The sequence below is a fragment of the Dipodomys spectabilis genome, unplaced genomic scaffold (assembly GCF_019054845.1).
Source record: "Dipodomys spectabilis isolate Male_0828 unplaced genomic scaffold, ASM1905484v1 ptg000024l, whole genome shotgun sequence".
In the NCBI taxonomy this organism is placed as follows: Eukaryota; Metazoa; Chordata; class Mammalia; order Rodentia; family Heteromyidae; genus Dipodomys; species Dipodomys spectabilis.
The window spans coordinates 28835089-28856885 of record NW_024870701.1 but is presented as its reverse complement, the minus strand read 5'-3'; the positions used below and the strand labels follow the sequence as shown (position 1 = coordinate 28856885).

Genomic DNA, 21797 nt, shown 5'->3' with positions numbered 1-21797 from the left:
GAGGAATCGAACCCAGGGCCTCATTCATGCAAGGCAAGTGCTCTGCCACTGAGCCACCTTCCCAGCCCCTAAAGTTACTATTTATAATACAGGCTACCTTACATTTTATTTGTCAATCTTGTTTAAATCCTATGAGAACTGAAACCTTGTCATTGTGTCTGACAAGAGTAGCTTGCATGCTCAAATTGACAGTTGATTTTACTAGCTGATTTAAACATACTTGCCATAGGTAACCAGTGGACTGGTCAGCAGGAAAAGCAAAATATTCTATTTAGTTCTTGGTTGTCAAATAAGGAGGATATATAGGGAACTGTCTAAAGTGAGACCTATAGTCTGAGTTAGTCAAAGACAGAAAGGTTGAACTATTGGGATGAGGGAGAAAGGAAGTTTGAATCAAGGATTCAGACTCTGCCTCCTATTGACCCACAACTGAGCTCTTCGAGAAGGTTCTGCTGCCTGCATGTAGAAGCACGGATCCCTCCCTCTGTTATTCTGCAGAATACACTTAGATTCTCTTTCAACACCCAGAACAAGAAAAAGGAAAAGAAGTATGTCTGGCCATTCTCATCAGAGACATTCATTTACAGTATGTCACTTTAACAGCTTCTACCTGGATCCTCAGACTTTATCTTCAAGTTTTAAATCTATCACAGTTAGAATTAAGTGTCCTTACTCAACGGGGACAACTGGAGATTGGTCCTTGGTTCCACTAAACTTTATGATGCTTATTTCTTGGTAAAGATGGGAGAAGGTAGTAGTCTTTCCTAATTGAGGCCAATTTACCCTCATGTATTGCTTATAGCAACTATTAGCAAAAAGTTTTCAAGAATCCAAATACTAGTAAGTAAAATGAAGTTTAAAACTGATTCAGACTCTAAATTTGAGTGAACCAAACTGCAAGGCAAACATATAGACAAACACTATATCCAGCATCCTTGAAACATTACCAAATTGCCTTAGTTGAATGGTTGAATAATCCAGATTCCTGTATTTAATTTTCTGTTACTACATAAGGTATGCACCTCTACTAACCTTAAACAAATACATCAATTACAACAAATGCATTCCAGTATTTTTGAAATTATCAAGAGGTGAATTTAGAAAGCTTGTCTTAGAAATATCCAATGTAACAGGAAAGAAGAAAATAGCAAAACAAAATCAAGATGGTAAATGGAAGACCAGTCATAACACAGACCTATCATAACTTCAGGAGGCAGAGCTTAGAGGAAGGGAGACACAAACCAAAGAAGAGTCATCTGTACTATAAATAAAATGACTACATCAATAATTCAGAAATTGAACGATGAAATTAGAGGTCCTAGTTTAAAGTTCATACATATTTACCTGCATGGCTTAACAAGGAGTTCCTAATATCTGGGTTATAATATTGTCATTAAGAAAAACCACCTGAAAATCAAATAAACAGTATTGATTATAAAGGTCAATCACACTCAGTTATCTCTTCCTCAGGGGAAGATCTACATGTCATCTGGGTAGGCAACGAGGCCATGATAGGAGAAAAATTTATGCAAAAAGGCAAAACAAGACTCGAGCTTATAACCTGGCCTCCGTCTAGGTAGTCTAAATAACTAAAGTATAAACTGCAAGGTGTCTTATCTGAATTGTCTAAGCCACTCTGCTCCATAGAGTTTAAAACTCTAAAAATGAGGGATCCTGTGTTGGCAATAAACTCAACTACATCCAGACTGATTTGGATATTCTTCTGCAGAAATCCTCACCTCTGCACCTGTACAACTGCAGGACAGGCCAGCCAGAGGCTGGAGGAGGATGAGGAGAAAGCAGTCACGGGGAGTGTCTGAAGACACTTCATTGGCTATTGAATTCCCTCTTTTTATAAAATAAGCTTTTTATTGTGAAAATAGAGATGTTACAATTACACAAGCAAGGTAATGAGTACATTTCTTATCAAGCATTGCTGCCTCCTCCTTGTTTTTCCCCTACCATTCCTGCCCTCCCATCTCCACGACTACATTGCCCTCCCCCCCAAAAAAACTTGTGAAGTTCGTTTTTCAAAATAGCGTCTTGTACATCTCATTGTTGCAATGGGTTTATCTGTATCGCTATTTAAAAAATTTGTTTTTTCCCTTCCCATCCCCAAATTATACCAACATCAAATACAGTAAAAAACAGGAGTTATACCGTGGGGAAGGGACATACAAAGCAACAAAAAAATCACCTTATAAATACATTAGAAACAATAGCAAGAATGAAAAAAACACTTGTTCCCTTATCTTGGGGTTTATTTCACCTAACATCATCTTATCTGACCTTTTCTGCTGGTCCCAGACATACACAAAGGAGACACCCTGAAAACATTACAGGACAAAAATAGGAGAAACCTTAGGTCTCCTTGGCACAGGCCGAATTTTTTTTAGTAGAGACCCAGAAACACAACAAATCAAAGAAAGGTTGGAAAAATGGGATTGCATGAAGTTGCAGAGCTTCTGCATGGCAAAGGACATAGCTAGCAAGATCAATAGAAAGCCTACGGATTGGGAGATCTTCACTAGCCATACAACGGACAAGGGTCTCATATCTAAAATATACCTGGAACTCAAAACATTAAATCCCCCAACAACAAATCCTCAAAGAAACAACTGCCCAATAAATAAGTGGGCTAAAGACTTAAAGACAAACTTTTCTGAAGAGGAAGTAAGAATGGCCAATAGAAACATGAAGAAATGTTCAACCTCTCAAGCCATAAAAGAAATGCAAATCAAGACAACACTGAGATACCACCTCACCACAGTTAGAATGGCTATAATCAAGAACTCTAACAACAACAGATGCTGGAGGGGATGTGGCCAGAAGGGAAACCTACTGCATTGTTGGTGGGAGTGTAAACTTGTTCAGCTACTTTGGAGGTTCCTCAAAAGACTCCACATAGAGCTCTCCTATGGACCCAGCAATCCCACTTTTGGGTATTTACCCAAATTATCACAAACAAGACCATACGAAAGCTACCAGCACAACTATGTTTATTGCAGCATTATTTACCATAGCTAAGATATGGAACCAACCCAGATGCCCCTCAGTAGATGAATGGATCAAGAAAATGTGGTATATATACACAATGGAATTCTATGCCTCCATCAATAAGAATGATATTGCCCCATTTGTTAGGAAATGGAAAGACTTGGAAAAAAATTATATTAAGTGAAGTATACCAGGCAAAAGAAACATAGGTCCCATGGTTTCCCTTATTTGAATTCCCTCTTATACACTAGGATATCTGTCTGTCTGTCTGTCTGTCTGTCTATCTATCTACACTCACCAATTATATAGGCTTAATGGAAAACAAAATTCAGTTTCAATGTTCAAATGCTAAAGTTTAATAAAGATAGACATTACAATTCTGTGGGCTAGTTTGAGACACAACCAGAGACCATCTACAGATAGAAAGCCATGACTACTCCTAGGCCTGAAGAGCAAAAGGGGGAATGGTGGTTCTTATCCTGAAACCATAGAGGGCAGGATTCATGGAGAGTATCTTCTGACCCAGCTCTACTAAAGGAAGATGCCTCCCAACAGACAGAATAGAATAAAAGCCCCCAAAACCCTTTCCTTCTATTTCTTTTTTTTCAGTCTGTTATCGGCTTTTAGTAACTCACATAGGGAAAATTCTCCAAATACCAGCTGCCAGGAAAGTCCATATGATTCAGTACCAAGAAACACAATTCAGTATCCAGGGACATACAACATAGCAGTGAAAGAAAATGTATGGCTTGGGGATGCGCTGAATGAATGAGCTTGCTCAGGACATTAGCCACTTCTTGAAAGTGTATGGAATGCTTAAGCAATTCAAGAACGGTCCAAAAACTATTTGTGGTCTCCTGGGTATTTTAAAGCATAAATAAATAAATGCTCTCCTTCTGGTACTCATTTTTGAAAAGTGAATCGTTCAACTTGTCAAAGTATATAAGTAACATCTCTTAATTCATGACCACAAAATAACCCCCGGCTCAAACATTTTTTTTGCTTCAGGCCATATCTCGGCTTCAAAAAACAAGGGAAAAAAGGTTAGAGAGGATTGCTTGTTTACTATGAACAATGATGTATAGATTTTCTTAGGAAAGAATTCCTAGCTGGACATCTCAGATATTTTCAGATTCTTTAGCAATGGAGAGATGCACTTTTGGATGACAGTCATGATCATCTTTTACAACTCCCAACAGGTCCAAATACATCAGTACAGTTATTGAATGTACTAGGAAAATGGTCCTGCCTTGCAGATTAACTAGTTGATGAAAGGAAGAGGCTCATGGGTAATTTGTGCATTGCATTAAGATCTAAACTCAAATAAAAATCACTGAGTTAATGAATCCAGTGGAGAGAAAACTAAATTGAGAAACAGGAAACCTTTTATTTATTAGTGATATTATTATAATATCACAAACCACTGTCCTTTCCTTCAACCTAGCCAGCACACCTTCCTACTCAAGAAATATTCTCTCTGGCCCTATCATATTACATTGCTCAGTATGTCAGTGCTTTGAGTCTGCCTTTTCCGAACTGCTGTGCATATCTGTACAATTTCATTGTTCCATGCATCAAATTGTATGCGACTTGCAAGTCTTTACTTCATATTCATGTTTTCTTTTAAAAAGTAATTTATCATTAAAGATATATATATATATCCATACATGTATAAGCAACCAGATTTAATATATATATATATGTATATAAAACCAAGTGATCACAGATATGTATGTTTTTGTATATGGGGATATATACATATATATATGTATATATAATCAATTTATTATCATTCCCTTAGGAAACATCTTTCACAATGAGCCTGGCTTTACAAATAGATTCTTTTTTTTTTTTTTTATCAGTCGTGAGGCTTGAACTCTGGGTCTGGGCGCTGTTCCTTAGCTCTTCAGCTCAAGGCCAGAGCTCTAGCACTTGAGCCACAGCGCCACTTATGGTTTTCTGGTGGTTAATTGGAGACAAAAGTTTCACAGACTTTCCTGCCTAGGCTGGCTTTGAACCACAATCTTTAGATCTCAGCCTCCTGAGTAGCTAGGATTATAGGCATGAGCCACCAGTGCCTGGCTTTACAAATAGATTCTAAGGATGGTCACTGGTGGCTCACACCTGTAATCCTCCCTAATCAGAATGTTGAGATCTGTAATATCTTGGTTTCAAACCAACGGTGGCAGAAAAGTCTGTGACCCTTCATTCTAGTCACCAGCAAAATGTTGGACTGGAATTGTTACCTAAGAAGTGCAATGATTGCTATGAAAAAGAAAGCTACGTGAGACCCTGGGCTCAAGTCCTAGTACTGGCACATACACACAGAAAAAAAGTTTTTAGCATATCGCATAAAAATTTAAATTGAGTGGGGCTAGAGTATCACAGCTACTACTTTAGTTTACTCAATTAATAAGTATATATGTTTCCATATTATTGGTCCTAATTGTAGAGGTAAAATTGTATGGTCATCTATGAAGTATCACCAAAATTCAGTCTGTGACCTCTTTTAATCATACCAAACCTAAAAATAATGTAAGATCGCAATATGGCATTTACCTGTAACTTCAATGTAGCAATAATTTATTGATTTTTGAACGTCTTAGACTTTTCAGAAATTGAATTTGGCTAGTCCTGTGAGAGCAACTGTGTTGAAGCTATGAAAGTGGCAAAACAAAGGCAAATTTCAAATCTCAGTTTGGTAATAAAGTTAGCTTAAAATATAATAAACTTAAAGTTGAGTGTACTTTGAACTTCTGTAGTAGTATTCCATAGTGGCTGGAATAGAGTAGCACTTACACTCCAGCCGCTGTCTTAAGTTTGAAGCCATTGGCTGATAAACTACAATACACTATGATAAGCATTTTAAGGATGTTTGCAATTAGGTGTGTGTGTGTGTGTGTGTGTGTGTGTATTTCAGATGGGTAAAATAAAAAAGAATGTATGCCAATTAGTAAGAAAGACAAGTAAGCCTAAAGCGACATTAAAAATGTAGAAGTTCAAAGAAACAAGTAGCATACCCAGACATTGGAAGATGTAGAAATCTAAACTTGTTTCTGTAGGCAGTATAAAATGTAATATTTTATGTAACTTATTACAAATGTTAAAATGTTTAATTACAGAGAAAGAGCTTCAGGGCTATTCCCTTGATGAAGTTTTCCCTCTTTCATCTGTCATTCCCTAACTCCAAGGAGCAGCTTCAAAACCTAAAGACATTCCAAGATCTATGAATATGATACTCAACGAAATGACGGTTTCTAAGAATTTTCAACATGTGTACCATTTATGATGGCAGGGTACATGGACATAGAGATGATGCAGATGAATGCAGTGGACAGTTAACAGTATGCACTGGGAGAAATGTGAACTAGTCCTGAAATCATCCAGTTCCCTTGGGAACACTGTCAGAAACAACTGATGTCTTCTTACCAATGTTAAAATTAACATACACCACACATATATGTTTACTTACATTCATACATATAATGTTAACATAATCATCTATATTCTATATGAATCTATATAAATGGATCTTAATATATGTTTGCCTTTGTGTATATATGTATATGTGTCTGTGTCTGTGTGTGTTTACATGTACATATCCAAATCTTGTATATGTATGTGTCTCCTTAGTCTCATTTTATAAAAGGACTAGGTGTTTCATCTTGAGGTTGTTTTCTGGCGTTGTCTTCATATGCAGCATGAAGTGAATAGAGAGCACTTCGTGCTCAGGAATGTATACACAGACCAAATAAAATCTTTCAGGGGCTGGGCACTGGTGACTCACGCCTGTAATCCTAGCTACTCGGGAGGCTGAGATCTGAGGATTGTGGTTCAAAGCCAGCCTGAACAGGAAAGGCTGTGAGACTCTTATCTCCAATAAACCACTCAGAAAACTGGAAGTGGTGCTGTGGCTCAAGTGGTAGAGCACTAGCCTTGAGCTGAGGAGCTGAGGGACAGAGACTAGGCCCAGAGTTCAGGCCCCATGAACAACAACAACAAAATCTTTCAGAGGAGATTCACTGCTGCAGAAAGCACTTAGAATCTTCACCTGTGTTTCCAGCCACATTCCCATCACTCAATATTCTCTTATAGGTTTTTGAAAGGAAACTGATGTTCAATATAACTCTACTGCTTATGTAAAAGTAATGCTTCCCAAAATTGTAAACTAAAATTTACCTTCTGCTTTCAAAAGTTTAAAATGCTTACATTGAATATCCAATCATAACTCACCCACCAAACTGGACACAACTAGTGGGTTCATTTAGGTTATCTTTCTTCCTCTTTTGGGATTTGGTTAACAGGAAGTATTTTTCTGTGGATGACCCAACTAGGCACTCAAGATAGCAGCCAACCAACTCAGTTTACCCTTTTACCTCCTCTTGCTATCATACTAAATGCAGAAAACCAAACTACTTTAAAACTTGTTACTGAATTTTATCTTCACTATACCAGTTCTGAATGCTTAAAGTAATAGCTATCCCTCTTGGTAATGTTATTTATTCATGTGATAACCTCTAGAGCCTTCTTTCCATCCTCAAACATTTTTTGAAAGTCTGTCCTCAATATTGTGTGTGGGTCCCTTAACCTAAGTATATCTACAGGTAATCGTACCATGTCCACTCACACCTTCACTTCTATTTCTACATTCTCCATCTAGGGCCCTCACCACCTCTGCCCTGCAGGTGAATCTTTTAGCCCATTTCCTCCTTCAACTCAAAGCCCTATGGCCAGTATTTCCCATTCCTTCTGTCTCTGATATGTTCTGATAGCTCCACTTTCCTTGGCAATGCCTGAGTCTAGGATTCCTAGAGTTTAAGAAAGGTTTCCTAGTTGCCTTTCCTGCTTCCTCTATCCAAACTCAACTTGTAGCTTAAACACACATTGGCATTATTTTTTAAAGTGCAGATTTAATTACCAAGAGCTATAGTAGCTGGGTGCAGATTTAATTACCAAGAGCTATAGTAGCTGGGCATTACATGGATACTGGTCCTTACCTGGGGCTTCCCTTCCACAGCGTTCATAGTTCCAAGTTATACTATTCAAACGTAAATAGTAACATTTTACATGTATCGAGTTTATGATGTCATTGCTGATATGCCAAAACTAAAGCCAGAGTCCCATCCCCAAAGTAGACTACTGACAGCAAGATAATTACATCAACAGGAAATGCCAGGGGTTCATTGCTTGTACCTCTGAAAGTTAACATGCCAGAAAAATATTTTTAATGAGGAGAAGGAAAAAGAGGCAGACAGACAAAGAGCAAATATTGAAATGCCTTGATGGAATATTCTTAAATATTAGAAAGGAAAGGGGACATCAACCAAATGCCAGTTATGCAATGATCAGGTTCATATTACAACGTTTGTTTTGTTTTGGGGAGTAAGATTTCATTATATAGCCAAAGCTGGTCTTAAACTCATAATGCAGCCCACAGTGTACTTGAACTCTGTTCTCTTTCCTCAGGCTCCATAGTACTAGGTTCAGTGATATTTACTTTAAATAGTTACTTAAATACTGATTTAACAATAAATATTTATGGAAAATATTGATCTCTTGCATCTCTTTCACTCTGATGATAAAAATCCCAACTACTATTTGAATGATCATCTCAAGTTATCATTTCCCTTAGAAATGTACAGTTGCTCCACCTTTTGTGTTAGTATATTATAATTATTTATAAATGTCTATTTCATCAGTAACATTGTTATCAACTATACCAGTGGCATCTAGTGGTTTCTCAACACAGAGTTAATGTGAAAATACAGAATGAATGGCTGAATAATCCATACTAGATCCTTAGTAAGGTGTCCAAACAACATAAAAACAAAGCACACTAATTTATAATGGTAATTAAGCATAATAGCAAGCTCAATTCAAACTAGTCTTTGGTCATTTCTTAGAGAAATTGAAATTAAAATATTTTATATAATTCTTTGTACATAATAACTCAACTATCACATACTTACCGAAGACTGAGAAAGAAAATGTCCAACTCCATCAGCACCATTAATAGTTTTTATATTAACTAAAATCATGTAGCTGTTAGCTATTACTTGCTGAGTGACCAACTATATGGCAATGTGACAATAGTCCTTTGAAGAGAACTGAGCTATGAATGTCTTATAAGTCAGAAGGCTCTCAGATCTTTCTCAAATATGTCCCTATATCTTCTTCTACTTGTCAGATTTATGTGTTTTACTTCTTTAATTTTCCCCCACTCAGATTTTTGGTAGACTAAAGGAAGTTAGATGAATAAAATGATAAGAAATAGTAAAATGACTAATTACACAAACTTGGTACTAGTTATGACAATCACCACCTATGTAGCTGTCTCCCCATTAAAAGATAGTCGAAACTAAAAACTAACAGTAGAATACTTTTCAACCCCATCAAAGGTCACTCTGTATTCATGACTGATCAGCTATGTTCTCCAGGTTTCTGCCACTGGTGTCCCCACAGCCTTCTGGCTTGGGTAGATTGTGAAAAGTGACTGACAGAAACAAGTAATTTTCCATATTACTGTCAGAGGAGATGAGCAGAGTATAGGTAAGATGGAGGTGATGTTGAAGGCTGGCACGAGATTTCAAGGATCACTCTGTACAAAGATTTGGCTCACAGCTTATGATGACATTTCTGCTGGGTAATTTAAGCTTGTGTAGGCACCTCAAGATTTCTAACATTGCTATTGTGTGTTAGCTTAAACCTGCCCACACTCAGAGAAGCTCCTGATTGCAAAGCTAGGATGAAGAGTAGACAGCTGGGTGGCGGGAGTGGTAATGCCACTAAAAAGCAACATGTATTTAGTGTTCCTTCTGGAGTCATGCAGACACTGTGAGGCAGACTTCTGCTCCTGTGTCTCTGTCATAGTGCTTGAGCCCTTTAGATCCATCAGCTCCAAACTCCTGCTCCTAACACACTGAAATGTTTGGCTAACCTGACAAATTTGTGTAGTAAATATAACTGCCTGGCAGGAAGCTTTCTGTCTGTTCTCTAGTCAGTGCTTTGGAATAATTCCAGCTGGAACCATTTGTTTAAGCTGCTTTGAAAGTCAGTGATACAAATGGCAAAGCGACACGCTCTCACCTTCAGTGCTACATGTGAATGGATCAGTGGGGTAGAGAGAGGATCCTGCTCTGAAGGTCCAAAGGACTCCACTAGCAAATGGAACTGGCAGACACAGGTTGAACTCTGTGGGGATCATTCAATGTACGATGTTTGAGAATGTGGGCCCTGCCACAGAGGCAGGAAGCCTAGAAGAAGCAGTCAGTCAGTACTGTGCATTGATGTCCCAAGTAAGTGTTCTCAGATCCCAGGTGGTTCAGGGGAGGGAGGAGGATGGGGCACTTTAGCAAATGCTGTCATCACAGACAGAGCATGCTCACGACAACATTGAAATATGTCTGTAACTCAACCACCTGTTTGTTAATTCATTTAAAACAACGAATATTTGATAAGCACATCTTTTTTAAATTAAAAAAAATGTTGGGGGCTACTGGCATAGCCCCCTGATAGAATGTGTAGTGAGCATGTATCAGATGCCAGCTTCAGTGCCTACCACCAGAAGAAAAAAGTAAAAAATAAAATAGTAATTGTTAGTCTGTCCTTCTGGGTTGGGTCATGTTAAATTATGCATTTGGGACTTCTAAACACATTCTCACAGAATGGTGTGAGAAATCTAAGAAGTGTAAGTGCAATATTAGGAGACTCAAAATAAGTGACAGATTACTTTGGGCTGATTGAACATGGTTATTAGTGTGGAACAAAGTAAGTTGGTTCAGTTTATGAGAATGAAACTAAGCACTACAAAAGCCAAAGCCAAAAAGATTAAAGGAAATGTCTGAGCTGTGTAGGGCAGTTTATAAACAATGATTTTGTTAAGATCCTATGGACTTCTCACCTGCCACTTACATATAGCCATTCTATGTAGTCCTTACAAAAATCATGGGATAAAAGCAAAGGAGAAACTATGAACTAATTTCGTAAATATAAAATGAATTTCTTGCAGTCTTGAATGATTATATCTTAGAGTCATGTTTCTATAATCAAGTTGTGAACTAGCGTCTTTTTCCTTTACACACAGCGTGAGCCTCTTCCTGATGATTTAACTTCTAAGGATAACTGGTAAAGATGGAATAATCATAGAAACATGGGCCCCTCACAATGTGAGTAGGACATTATTAAGCAGGAGCATTTATACTTGTTGTAAATACTGTTCAGCTGCTTAAAGTGCTTTTTAGTAATTACATTCTCTACACCATAAAATAATTGACAGACGTATTCCAGAAAGTAAGGAAAATAAGAACAGAAACTATTTCAGGTATAGAAAAAGAGAATAAAGGTATAGCCCACTTGGACTATGAAAGATGATAGTATATGCAAATATTTGCCAGGTTTAGACAGAAATAAGCAAAATAACTTGGCCATAATATATAGATTGACCTGCTTTAGCCTCAATACAGGATCAAAGAAGCTTCCCCAAAATAACTCCTACATTCCTCCATATGTACATTCCAAATAAATTTATATGTCCTAATACTGTCCCATACTGTAACTGGGCCTAATTGAATAATATTCCACAGAAAAATTTTATATTTAGATATCTTCATTGTATCATGAAAAGGAGGATCTGCATATTTCTACCTTATTATTTACATTCTTTGCACAAGATATAATGGTATTGTTCAAATCATTGACAACATAATAGTATCAGAAATAGTATCAGAAATATGTTTAGAAGGTAATAAAATATTAATTAAAATATTCAGACTACTCCATTATCTATAGGGTAGAATGATATTTTCCCTTAGGAGCCTACATGCTGCTTTGCAAATATCAATTTATTTTCCAAGAATATATAAAGTAAAATAAATTTACCTTTGGAAACCAGCTTAGGTAGCCAGCTTAGGGCAATAAAAAGTTATGGTCTGGTATATTAGAAATAATATTCTTATTTCTGACCTACCACTGCAAGCCACCCAATTCTTCAACAGCTATACATTCTCAACTGAATGTTAAAGATTAGTAGCTTGTCACTCACTGGCAATGTAGGAATTAGCCACAAGGAATGCTTTTGAATAAAACCTTAGGCATTTAAGATGAAAGCTGGTTGTCCACATTAAGGCAAGCCATAGCTAAGAAGGAGAACTAGTTCTTGCTGAAGCAACATCTGTAACTCACTAAAACCCTTATTTTTATGTGTTGTTACAAATCCACATTGATCAGTTATAAACACCTCTGGGTAAAAATGATAGAACCTGAATATACTTGTCTAAGCTTGTTTAAACTTCTTTCATCAAATTAGATTAAGTTTTCAATGAATTGAAACTCTGGTGTTAAACACAGTGAGTTGGTTTATTAAAAGCAAAGATTAGTTAGACCTAACCATATAGCATGGAGCAGACAGAAGGATCATGGATGAGCTTGTGATACACACAGCCAGAGAGACTAAAGTCATTAACAATTATTTTTAACTAAAATAGTACAAAGAATTCAGATTTCTAAGAGATTTCTCTTAAAAATATTCCAGTGATAACTTTCTTCTACCAAGCAGTACTTGTAGTTCCCTCCTGAGGAGAGAAGTAAATATAAATCATCACCTGCATTAACATGAAGACAACATGATTTCTGAACAATACATAGGGAGATGGAAATTTAACTTCATCCAGACAAGAAAGAAGCCAATTGTGTCCCATACCTAGAAGATCAAGTAGGTGATCAGTAAAATGTGTTCTTGCCTCGTAGCTCTTGTTGGAGTTGCGTGGCCTGATTGTGTAGCTAATAGATGCTTGACTCAGGATTCATAGCCATTGACTTACTGCCCCACCATATTGAAATCCCTGTGGGTCAGGCCTACTGCTATGTTCAGTCTTATCCTACCGATGAACACAATACATATATCCCTGCTCTCCTCACCCGGTACATGTTAGCACGTAAGGTAAGAAGCTAAACCCAAGAGCTCAGGTATCATATCACCTCAGTCATAGATGTAGAAGATGAATGAATCAAGACTCAAACTCAGGCCATCCTAATGCCTAATGTGATGATTTTGCCCATAATTCAACTCTCTCAAACCATTCCGTGCTCCAGGTTGGATTTAAGGACCAAAACTTATGAACAATCACAGACACTAGGATTTTAATCTCCAACATGTCAATTACCAAGTCCTTTTTCTCCCCCACCTATAAAGCTGCGGTTAGACCTTGTCCTCTGTAAGTTGTCACTGCACTGAAGCTTCAACCAGAAATGAGGTCAGGAATGTCTTATGACAATGGCAGACTTGTACTCCTGTGTCCAGATACTGGTTAAGAGGGGCTTTCATATATATGCCTGGGCCAGCTTTGAATGTAGCCATCTCAAGACTGAGCCAATCTCAGTCTTTCAAATACCCATTATGACAAACCTGAATCACCCAGGCCTGGCTCTGTACTATCAATACTAAACAAGTAATATTTTGAAGCAATAACAATAATGAAATATATTCAAAGAAAGAAAAAAGAGTAATGTTCATTCTTTCCCTTTTTTTCTTTGATATTTTGGGTGTGTAGATGTAAGTAGTCATTTATATCAATGTAAAGGTATAAATTGGTAATAGTACCAGTCTGCTTAGTTACTGCTAAAGGTAAATCCCACCAAAATACCTATACACTGAATACAAAACAAAGTAAACACTGAGTAGTATTAAATTGAAAGCCAGAAAAATAAGATAGAGAAATAAATGAAAATAAAAACAATCTGAAGGTATATCCCATACAAACCATTATAGCAAGTGTTTTAAATCTAACATGTAACTTAAATGTTTATTAATTATTTATTAATGTGTCTAGACACATTAATAAATAGGTAGTCAGTACCAGTAGTACCGGTTCTCAAAGCTAACCCTTAATGTTTTTAAATATTTGATTATTTTCATGACAAAAATACATTGTTGGGGGCTGGGAAGGTAGCTCAGTGGTAGAGTGCTTGCCTTGCATGCATGAGGCCCTGGGTTCAATTCCTCAGTACCATATAAGCAAAAAAGAAAAAAAAAATCTGGAAGTGGTGCTGTGAACTTTTTTGTTTACTTTTATATTCTTTAAAATTTGACCTACACTTACTGCTACAATTGCTTTCATAATGACAAATCTTTTATTTTAAATAAACCAACCATCATAGAAATATACATGCATATGCATAAACGTGCATATATAAATACATTTTTACATATATGCATATGACGGTGTATGTTAGTGTTAAAGATTATCTAAAGATTGTATAATACACTACATCAGTAATTGATTCTTGGACTTTATATTTCATGAAGTATAAGTTTGGATACTTTCATGAATATCTTTATCATAAAAGATCCAAAATAATCTATTATTTCCCTTTTATAATCCATTTTGAATCTCATCTTCCATAAAGAAATAGTCCTTAAAGTTCCCAATTATCTCTGCAGCTTGTGTATGTCTTGTGCAAAACAAAAGCACTAAATATACTACCAGACACATATAAAATAAATCCTACCCCTTCTTTCTTTGTCCTAAAATTTCCTTCAAGCTTCAGGGGAATTCTCATGGGTATCATATTCTTGACTTTGTTGAACAAGCTCATGTTTCACTTACTTATATCCTTCATGGACATGAATTTGACTGTATTCCTTCTTACCCATTCTTTTATTACTGAAAACTGCTCATCTGGTCTATTCTATTCCTTTGACAATTTGTATTAACCTTCTAGTCCATTCTGTTTTATGGTTGTACCAGAACATACGGAAGAGAACTTTGAACTCTATTCCAAGAACAAAAACATTATTAGCTCTGTTCAAATGTTTGAAAAGGCATGTAATTCTATTTGTTTAACTTTCTCATGGTGACTTCTGACATTTGGTTCGCTTGTTGAATTCTCTTTCTACACTAGCACACTAGATTATCTTCAAAGGATGGGTGACATAGATTATGATATGGTTTTGTTCTAGAAATAAGAAATGAGTGTTCATTTTGTCAGTATAGGTTGGATTCTGTTTCCCTAGGTATATCACCTGGTAATATGCACAGCAGAAAGTATCTGCTATTATTTTTCCAACTCACACAGCTTTACTAATATGATAGTAAGGCTGTGCATCAGTGGCTCATAACTGAGATCCTAGCTTCTAAGGAGGCTGAGATCTGACAATCATTGTTTGAAGCCAGCTTGGGCAGGAAAGTCTATGAGACTCATTTTCAATTAACTACACAAAAGCAGGAAGTGGCCAGGTACCAGTGGCTCATGCCTATAATCCTAGCTACTTAGGAGGCTGAGAAAAGTCTGTGAGACTCTTATCTCCAATTAACCACCAGAAAACCAGAAGTGGCACTGTGGCTCAAGTAGTAGAGCTCTAGACTTGAGCTGAAGAGTTGAGGGACAGCACCCAGGCCCAGAGGTCAAGCCCCATGACCAAATAAAAAAAGCAGGAAGTGGAGCTGTGGCCAAGTGTTAAAGCACTAGCCTTGAGCACAAAAGCCTAACGATAGTGCCCAGTCCCTGATTTCAAGCCTAGCACTGGCACACATGTGCGCGCGTGCACACACATGTGCGCGCGCGCGCACACACACACACACACACACACACACACACACATTGTGGTTTGTTAGATGTGGTAAGATTTTAGTTCAGTCTTTATAAAAGATGAGGCCCTCAAAATATTAATTTCTAAAACAAAAGATCCATGTTCTGATAAACCTTTTCACAAGATTATTCTGGATGAGTGGGATGTAGAAAAGCAAAGCTAGAAGACATACATTAAGAGGCTATAGGACTGGTATGGGTCAACGATAAAGTAGGAATTTGGGTGAGGCAAGTTAGAATAAAAACCAAGTGGAAAGGTTTGACTTATAATTTGAAGGCTGAACTCTTCTGGATATAACAATACAGTGAATATGAAACCATGATCTTAATGCTGATGGCTGCACTATAAAAAAAAACACCAATAGGCTTGCTTCTTTATGCCAGTCTATGCTTACTGGGACACTAGTCACATAAATTACATATGCAAACTCGAATAATCATAAAATGTTTTGTTTTGTGTTGCCTTATCTGGATTTTTATTTTTTCTTAGGAATATATAATCATAAGATAATCTTGGTAATCAAGAATATATAGATCGGGCTGGGAAGGTGGCTCACTGGTAGAGTTGTTTGCCTTGCATGCTTGAGGCCCTGGGTTCGATTCCTCAGCACACCAGAGTTCAGGCCCCACAATCCCCCCCCAAGAATATATAGATATCAAATTTGGTATCATTCCTGAGCATAGCTACTGCATATTACACTGTTGAATTTACTTACATTTTTACTCAGAATGGGTTTCACAAGGAGTAACTACCAAAATATTCCAACTGCAATTTAGAAAATGTTGTTATGGCTTACCCATGAACACAAATATAGACTGGATGTAAGAAGGCTCTAGATCTTAGGATTGTGTACATGGTTCTTCTTTGTCAAAGAATAGTAGCTTACTCTATCTGTTCGGTGATAACAAAATATAAACTATAATTGAATGAGTAGTCACAAAACAACACCAAAATTTGCTTGTCACCATTCTGGAAGCTGGGAATCTAAGCTCAAGATACCTGAGACTGGGTTCTCATGAAAGGCCCCTTCTGGCCAGAAAACTCTCTTGACATATCTTTTGTAAGGTTAGTTTTCAAAGGGAAGAGGTAATGTACACATTACTTGACCTGTGTAACGGTAACCCCTCTGTAAACCACCTTTACAATAAAAAGCTTAAAAAGATAACCTACAGGTCCAACTTACTAATGCCATAAGGCTTCTACCATAAGGCTCTCATGCAGGATTTTAGGACACAAAATTAACCAGGCTATTGAATAGCTTACCTCATTTAGTAGGAAAATTCAAATTCAATTATGAAAAGAATTAACAAAGCATATTTATTAATTATTTAATCCATAACATGTAATAGAGTATATTTTTAGGGAAATAAATATGCCTGATGCTTAATGAGACCCCAATTGGTGTGACTCTTTTGAGCAACTAACCACAAAAACAACACTGAGAAGACAAAATATGTTTTGTCAGGGGGGTTGAGGTTAAGCAGAAGGAGGAAGACAAATGAAGAGACAAAGGGTGAGTGTATGCAGTTATAGTAGTCAATGTATATATGGGAAAATGAAGAGATAGGTGGGGATGGGATCTACGTAGAAAGAATGGTAGAAGGGATGGCATGATCAAGATGCAGGGCACTGATAAGCATATGATGAATGGAAGCAGATTTTATAACTACTCAAAGATACATAAAAGGAATCAATTTGGGTTATCTGGATTACAATGACTATTTTGTTGATACTGGAATTAGCAAGGAAGTACAGAAGCACAGGGAAGGGAAATGGCACCTAATGAGTGAATGCAACATCAAATGGAATGATCCAGTCAGGATGTGTTCACAATTGGGTATCATCAGTTCAAGAGCATGCCAAAGCCTGGCAAAACAGTCTTCACATCAACACCACTTTCACCTGGGGGTCAATCACTCCATGTCACCCTTAGCTTTCCCAACATAGCATGGCACTTCACCCTTCTCCAATGCAGGCAGCATGCTTCACTACCTCACAAATGCCCACAGAAATTTAAACTCAATTATGGAAAGACAACACTATTAAAAAGTAAGCACAGAATATCAGACATTTCTTGAGGAAAGATAAGTAAATGGCAAGCAAGCAAATGTATCATGATACTTGATGTCATTAGTCATTAGAGAAATGCAAACTGAAACCATGAGGTGGTATAATCTCACACCCAGGAAGTGGACTAAATGCCATTTGTCAGCTAATAGAAAGTGTTGGCAAGGAGGCAGAGAATTTAGCAATACTCATACACTAGTGTTAAGAGTATAGAATGATGCAGGTACTTTTAAAGAGAATTCCTCAAATCATTAAAAATAGAGGAACTATTAGACCAAGAAATCCAATTCCTAGGCATAGACTAAAGAGAGTCAAAAAGATATATTCATACACTAATTTGCACACAAATATGTATGTCATTCATTATGGCTAAAAGGTGAAGAAGATAATTCAAATTCCCATTAACTGATGAGTGGATAATGAAAATATGGTATATGTATGTGATAAAATACTAGTGAGACCTAAGAATGTATAAAGCATTGATACATGCTACAAGCATGATGAACCTTGAAAACTTTATGATAAAAACAGCCACAAAAGGGCATATGTCCTATGACCTCATTTATATGAGGTATACAACGCGGGGCAATCTGTAGGAACAGATGATAGGTAAGTGTCTGATGGGAAGAGAGGGTGCACACCGGACTTACATGTTTGTGCTATTAAATAAACCTACTCCAGTACTTCAGTTGTATAAAAGTCTACTATCAGTCAAACATGCCTGAAATCCCAGCTACCCAGGAGGCTGAGAATTGAGAGGATCATGGTTCAAAGCCATCCTGAGTAGGGAAAGTTCATGAGACTTATTACCAACTGACTACCAAAAAAAGCCAGAAGTGCAGCTGTAGCTCAAGGGCTAGAGCATAACCTTTAGCAAAAAATCTTCAGAGACAGCACCCAAGCTCTGAGTTCAAGCTCCAGGACCTTCACACTCAAACACACACACACACACACACACACACACACACACACACACACACACACACAAATCCAGTACAATTGTGCATAGTACATAATATATGATAATAATAGCATGTTACTTTTACTGATTCATGTACTTACTATATAGAACTTTTTATTATTTGTTTAAAGTGTGATACTTTTACTTACAAAGAATAAATGTTCTTTCTTTATGAGTCTTCATGTAAGGCTTCATATAAGAGTATATTCAGATATATACATACATATTCTTTTTACATATTTTGAAAAGTTGAATTGACAAAAATTTAAAATATAATATGCTGAGTGCCAGCAACTTGCAAACAAAGCTCCTCTGGAGTTTGAGATCTAGCGGAGCTCAGTTTAAAGCCACCCTGAGACAGAAGAGTCCGTAAGACTCCATCTCCAAGACTCACATCTGTAATCCTTGCTACTCCAGAGGCTGAGATCTAAGGATAACAGTTCAAACTCAACCTGGGCAGGAAAGTCCATGAGATTTTTGTCTACAATTAACCACCAGAAAACCAGAAGTGGATCTGTGGCTCAAGTTGGTAGAGTTCTAGCCTCAAGCAAAAATGCTCATGGACAGTGCCCTGGCCCTGAGTTCAAGCTCTACAACTGACAAAAACAAAAACAAAAACAAAAAAAAAACACACACATTCATATCTAAAATAACTAGGAAGAAAACAGCAAAAATAAGATCAGTAATACATACTAGATAGTCATTTCTGTTGTAGCATTCTGTATTGTTGTACTCTGAAATTATAAATTTGAAAGTTTTCTAAATTCTTTGATACATTAAAATACAGAATTTGATTATGTTGGTAAATTGTTGGTATGTTAAAGGCAGCTTATATTGTATTTAGAATAGTGTTACCTCTTTAATTAATTAAAGTCTTGCTCAGTGCTAATTGAATAACTCTGGTTTAATGAAAGAATAAGCAAATCTGTTGCCTAATCCATCATCTACATCTTATCCAGCCCAAAGATGGAAGTACTTTAATATAAACTTTAATATAAAAAGGATAGCATAACAGCATTCACAGATAGTTTAGTAGAATAAGTAGCACAGGATATGTTTTCATTTCTAAGGAATACTAGTGAAGTAGACTATGATTTTTTTCTAGATTCTCTACAATAGCCAAGAGAGGGAAAAAAACTCCAAAGATTAGTAAGCAATTTTTTGTGACTGTTCACAAAAAACAAAAACAAAATCCAAAAAAACCCAAATGTTATTACCTCTAAACTACCTGTTTCAAAGCAAACTGCATATAGAACTCTGTAATGCATGATAAAGTATTATTTCTTTGAATACTTAAGATATACAATAATTATTCATTTGTATGTATAAAATTGGATAACTGACTTCTACTTAATATTAGCAGATTCAGGCACCTTAAATTTCTTACAATTATATCCTTGCTTTCAGAGATTTCCATTTCTCTCTCTCTCTCTCTCTCTCTATATATATATATATATGTATATACATATATATATATCCTAAGTTGTAGTTCTATAATAATAAATGAATCTTGCCAACACCTTGAATTACTTTCTTTTTTTTTTTTGCCCAAGGCTAGCACTCTACTACTTGAGCCACAGCACCACTTCCAGCTTTTTCTGTTTATGTGGTACTGAGGAATCAAACCCAGGGCTTCATGCATGCTAGGCAAGCACTCTGCCATTAAGCCACATTCCCAGCCCCATAGCACCCTGCAATTAATGTCAGAGATCCTGTCATCTCAAATAACATCTGCTTTTCTACTGATGTAAATGTTGTGTAACTCTCTTACTCTCATTAATTAATTTTTCCCAGATATGGTATTTTGGAACTCTTTAGTGTTATTCAACATATCTTTCAATTAATAACTTGTGGTTCATTATAGTTTTATCACTAGAGTAATTACACTAGGGAGTGTTATATCTCAATTTCAATCGACCAGCAAGTTCTCAAAAACTGTATTTAACTCCCGTGAAATGAATCAGAGTAGAGCCAGGGTGTGTGAGGAATTCTGGGACTTCATAAACTCACACGGTGATCTGTTTATGCATTTAAAAAGTCATGGTATTGTATCTTGAAGGGTACACTGTAAACTGATCTCACTTACCCAAGACGGAAAGCTCAGCGGAGGCACTGATATTCTCATTCTTATAGGTGACGACACAGGTGTACGCTCCACTGTCATCATCTGTCACATTGGAGATGAGTAAATTGCTTCCACCCAATAAAGAATACTTTTTAGACCTATAAGACACAGCACATCTAAATGAAGCAGTGAGTTAACATATAGGTGTACAGTACAAATACTCAGAAATATAAGTGGATGTTACCAAAGCTTGACTTGAAAGTAACAAAGAAATTCTACATTAGAAAGGCTTTATAGCAAGTCTCTTCTTGAACTAAACTTAATTCAAGGTAAACTGCTCTCACTGGGAAGCTGTGTGTGCTGGCAATCTAGGAGATGCAGTAGATAAAACTTGGAACTAACTTAGAATGGAAAAGAAACTGGCAGATAATTACATCTAATTCATGCCTGAAATGTGGTTTCTCAGAGTGGAAGTGAAAGCCATGTCCCTGACATCCAGTTTGGTGATCTTGAATAATGTAACATTTCAGCTGAATCAAGAGCTCCAAGAACATGTGGAGAACAATATGACATTCTAAGATTGTGACTACTTTTCTTGTACATTTTTTTATGATTTTAAAAACATTGTGAATGTATAACCATGTATTGTTGCTGGCTAAGTACATACTTAAATTGGGTAAAATTTAAAGGTGAATTTATGTTCTGTCAATGTATCTCATCTTAGAAAACAAATGCATTAAAAAGAAGTACAGCATTCCTCCAGATCGATAAAGTTAATTTCTTAAGTGAGTTCCATTTAATCAAAAAATGTTTTAAACTAAGTATTCCATTCTATTTTAGGCCTACTTTCTAACTCTGCCTTATTATGAATGCTCACATGATTCAAGGCCAGTCTTGGTCCTGAATCTTACCTTAAGTATTTGTTATAACTCAGATAGACAGAGACACAATTAGAGCTAAAATAATCACTCAGGTTTATAAAGACATGTTATTTATTGAACTAAGGAAATTCTAGTTTCTCTTCTCATCCCATTTTTTCTAATTAATTAAAGAAGGACATTTCACAGACTTATGGTGGGCAATTGATATTATATATATGTATATATAATGTAAGGGATGTA

General features: G+C 36.5%; 1 protein-coding gene across 1 annotated transcript in view; it reads right to left on the bottom strand.

Annotated features, from left to right (window-relative positions):
- Window positions 1-21797, bottom strand: part of Dcc (DCC netrin 1 receptor) — a 992977-nt gene that overhangs the window by 470914 nt on the left and 500266 nt on the right. The window contains exon 5 of the mRNA XM_042675181.1: window positions 20698-20834. Coding sequence (XP_042531115.1) covers window positions 20698-20834 — 137 coding nt within the window. The remainder of the gene's footprint in view (window positions 1-20697; window positions 20835-21797) is intronic.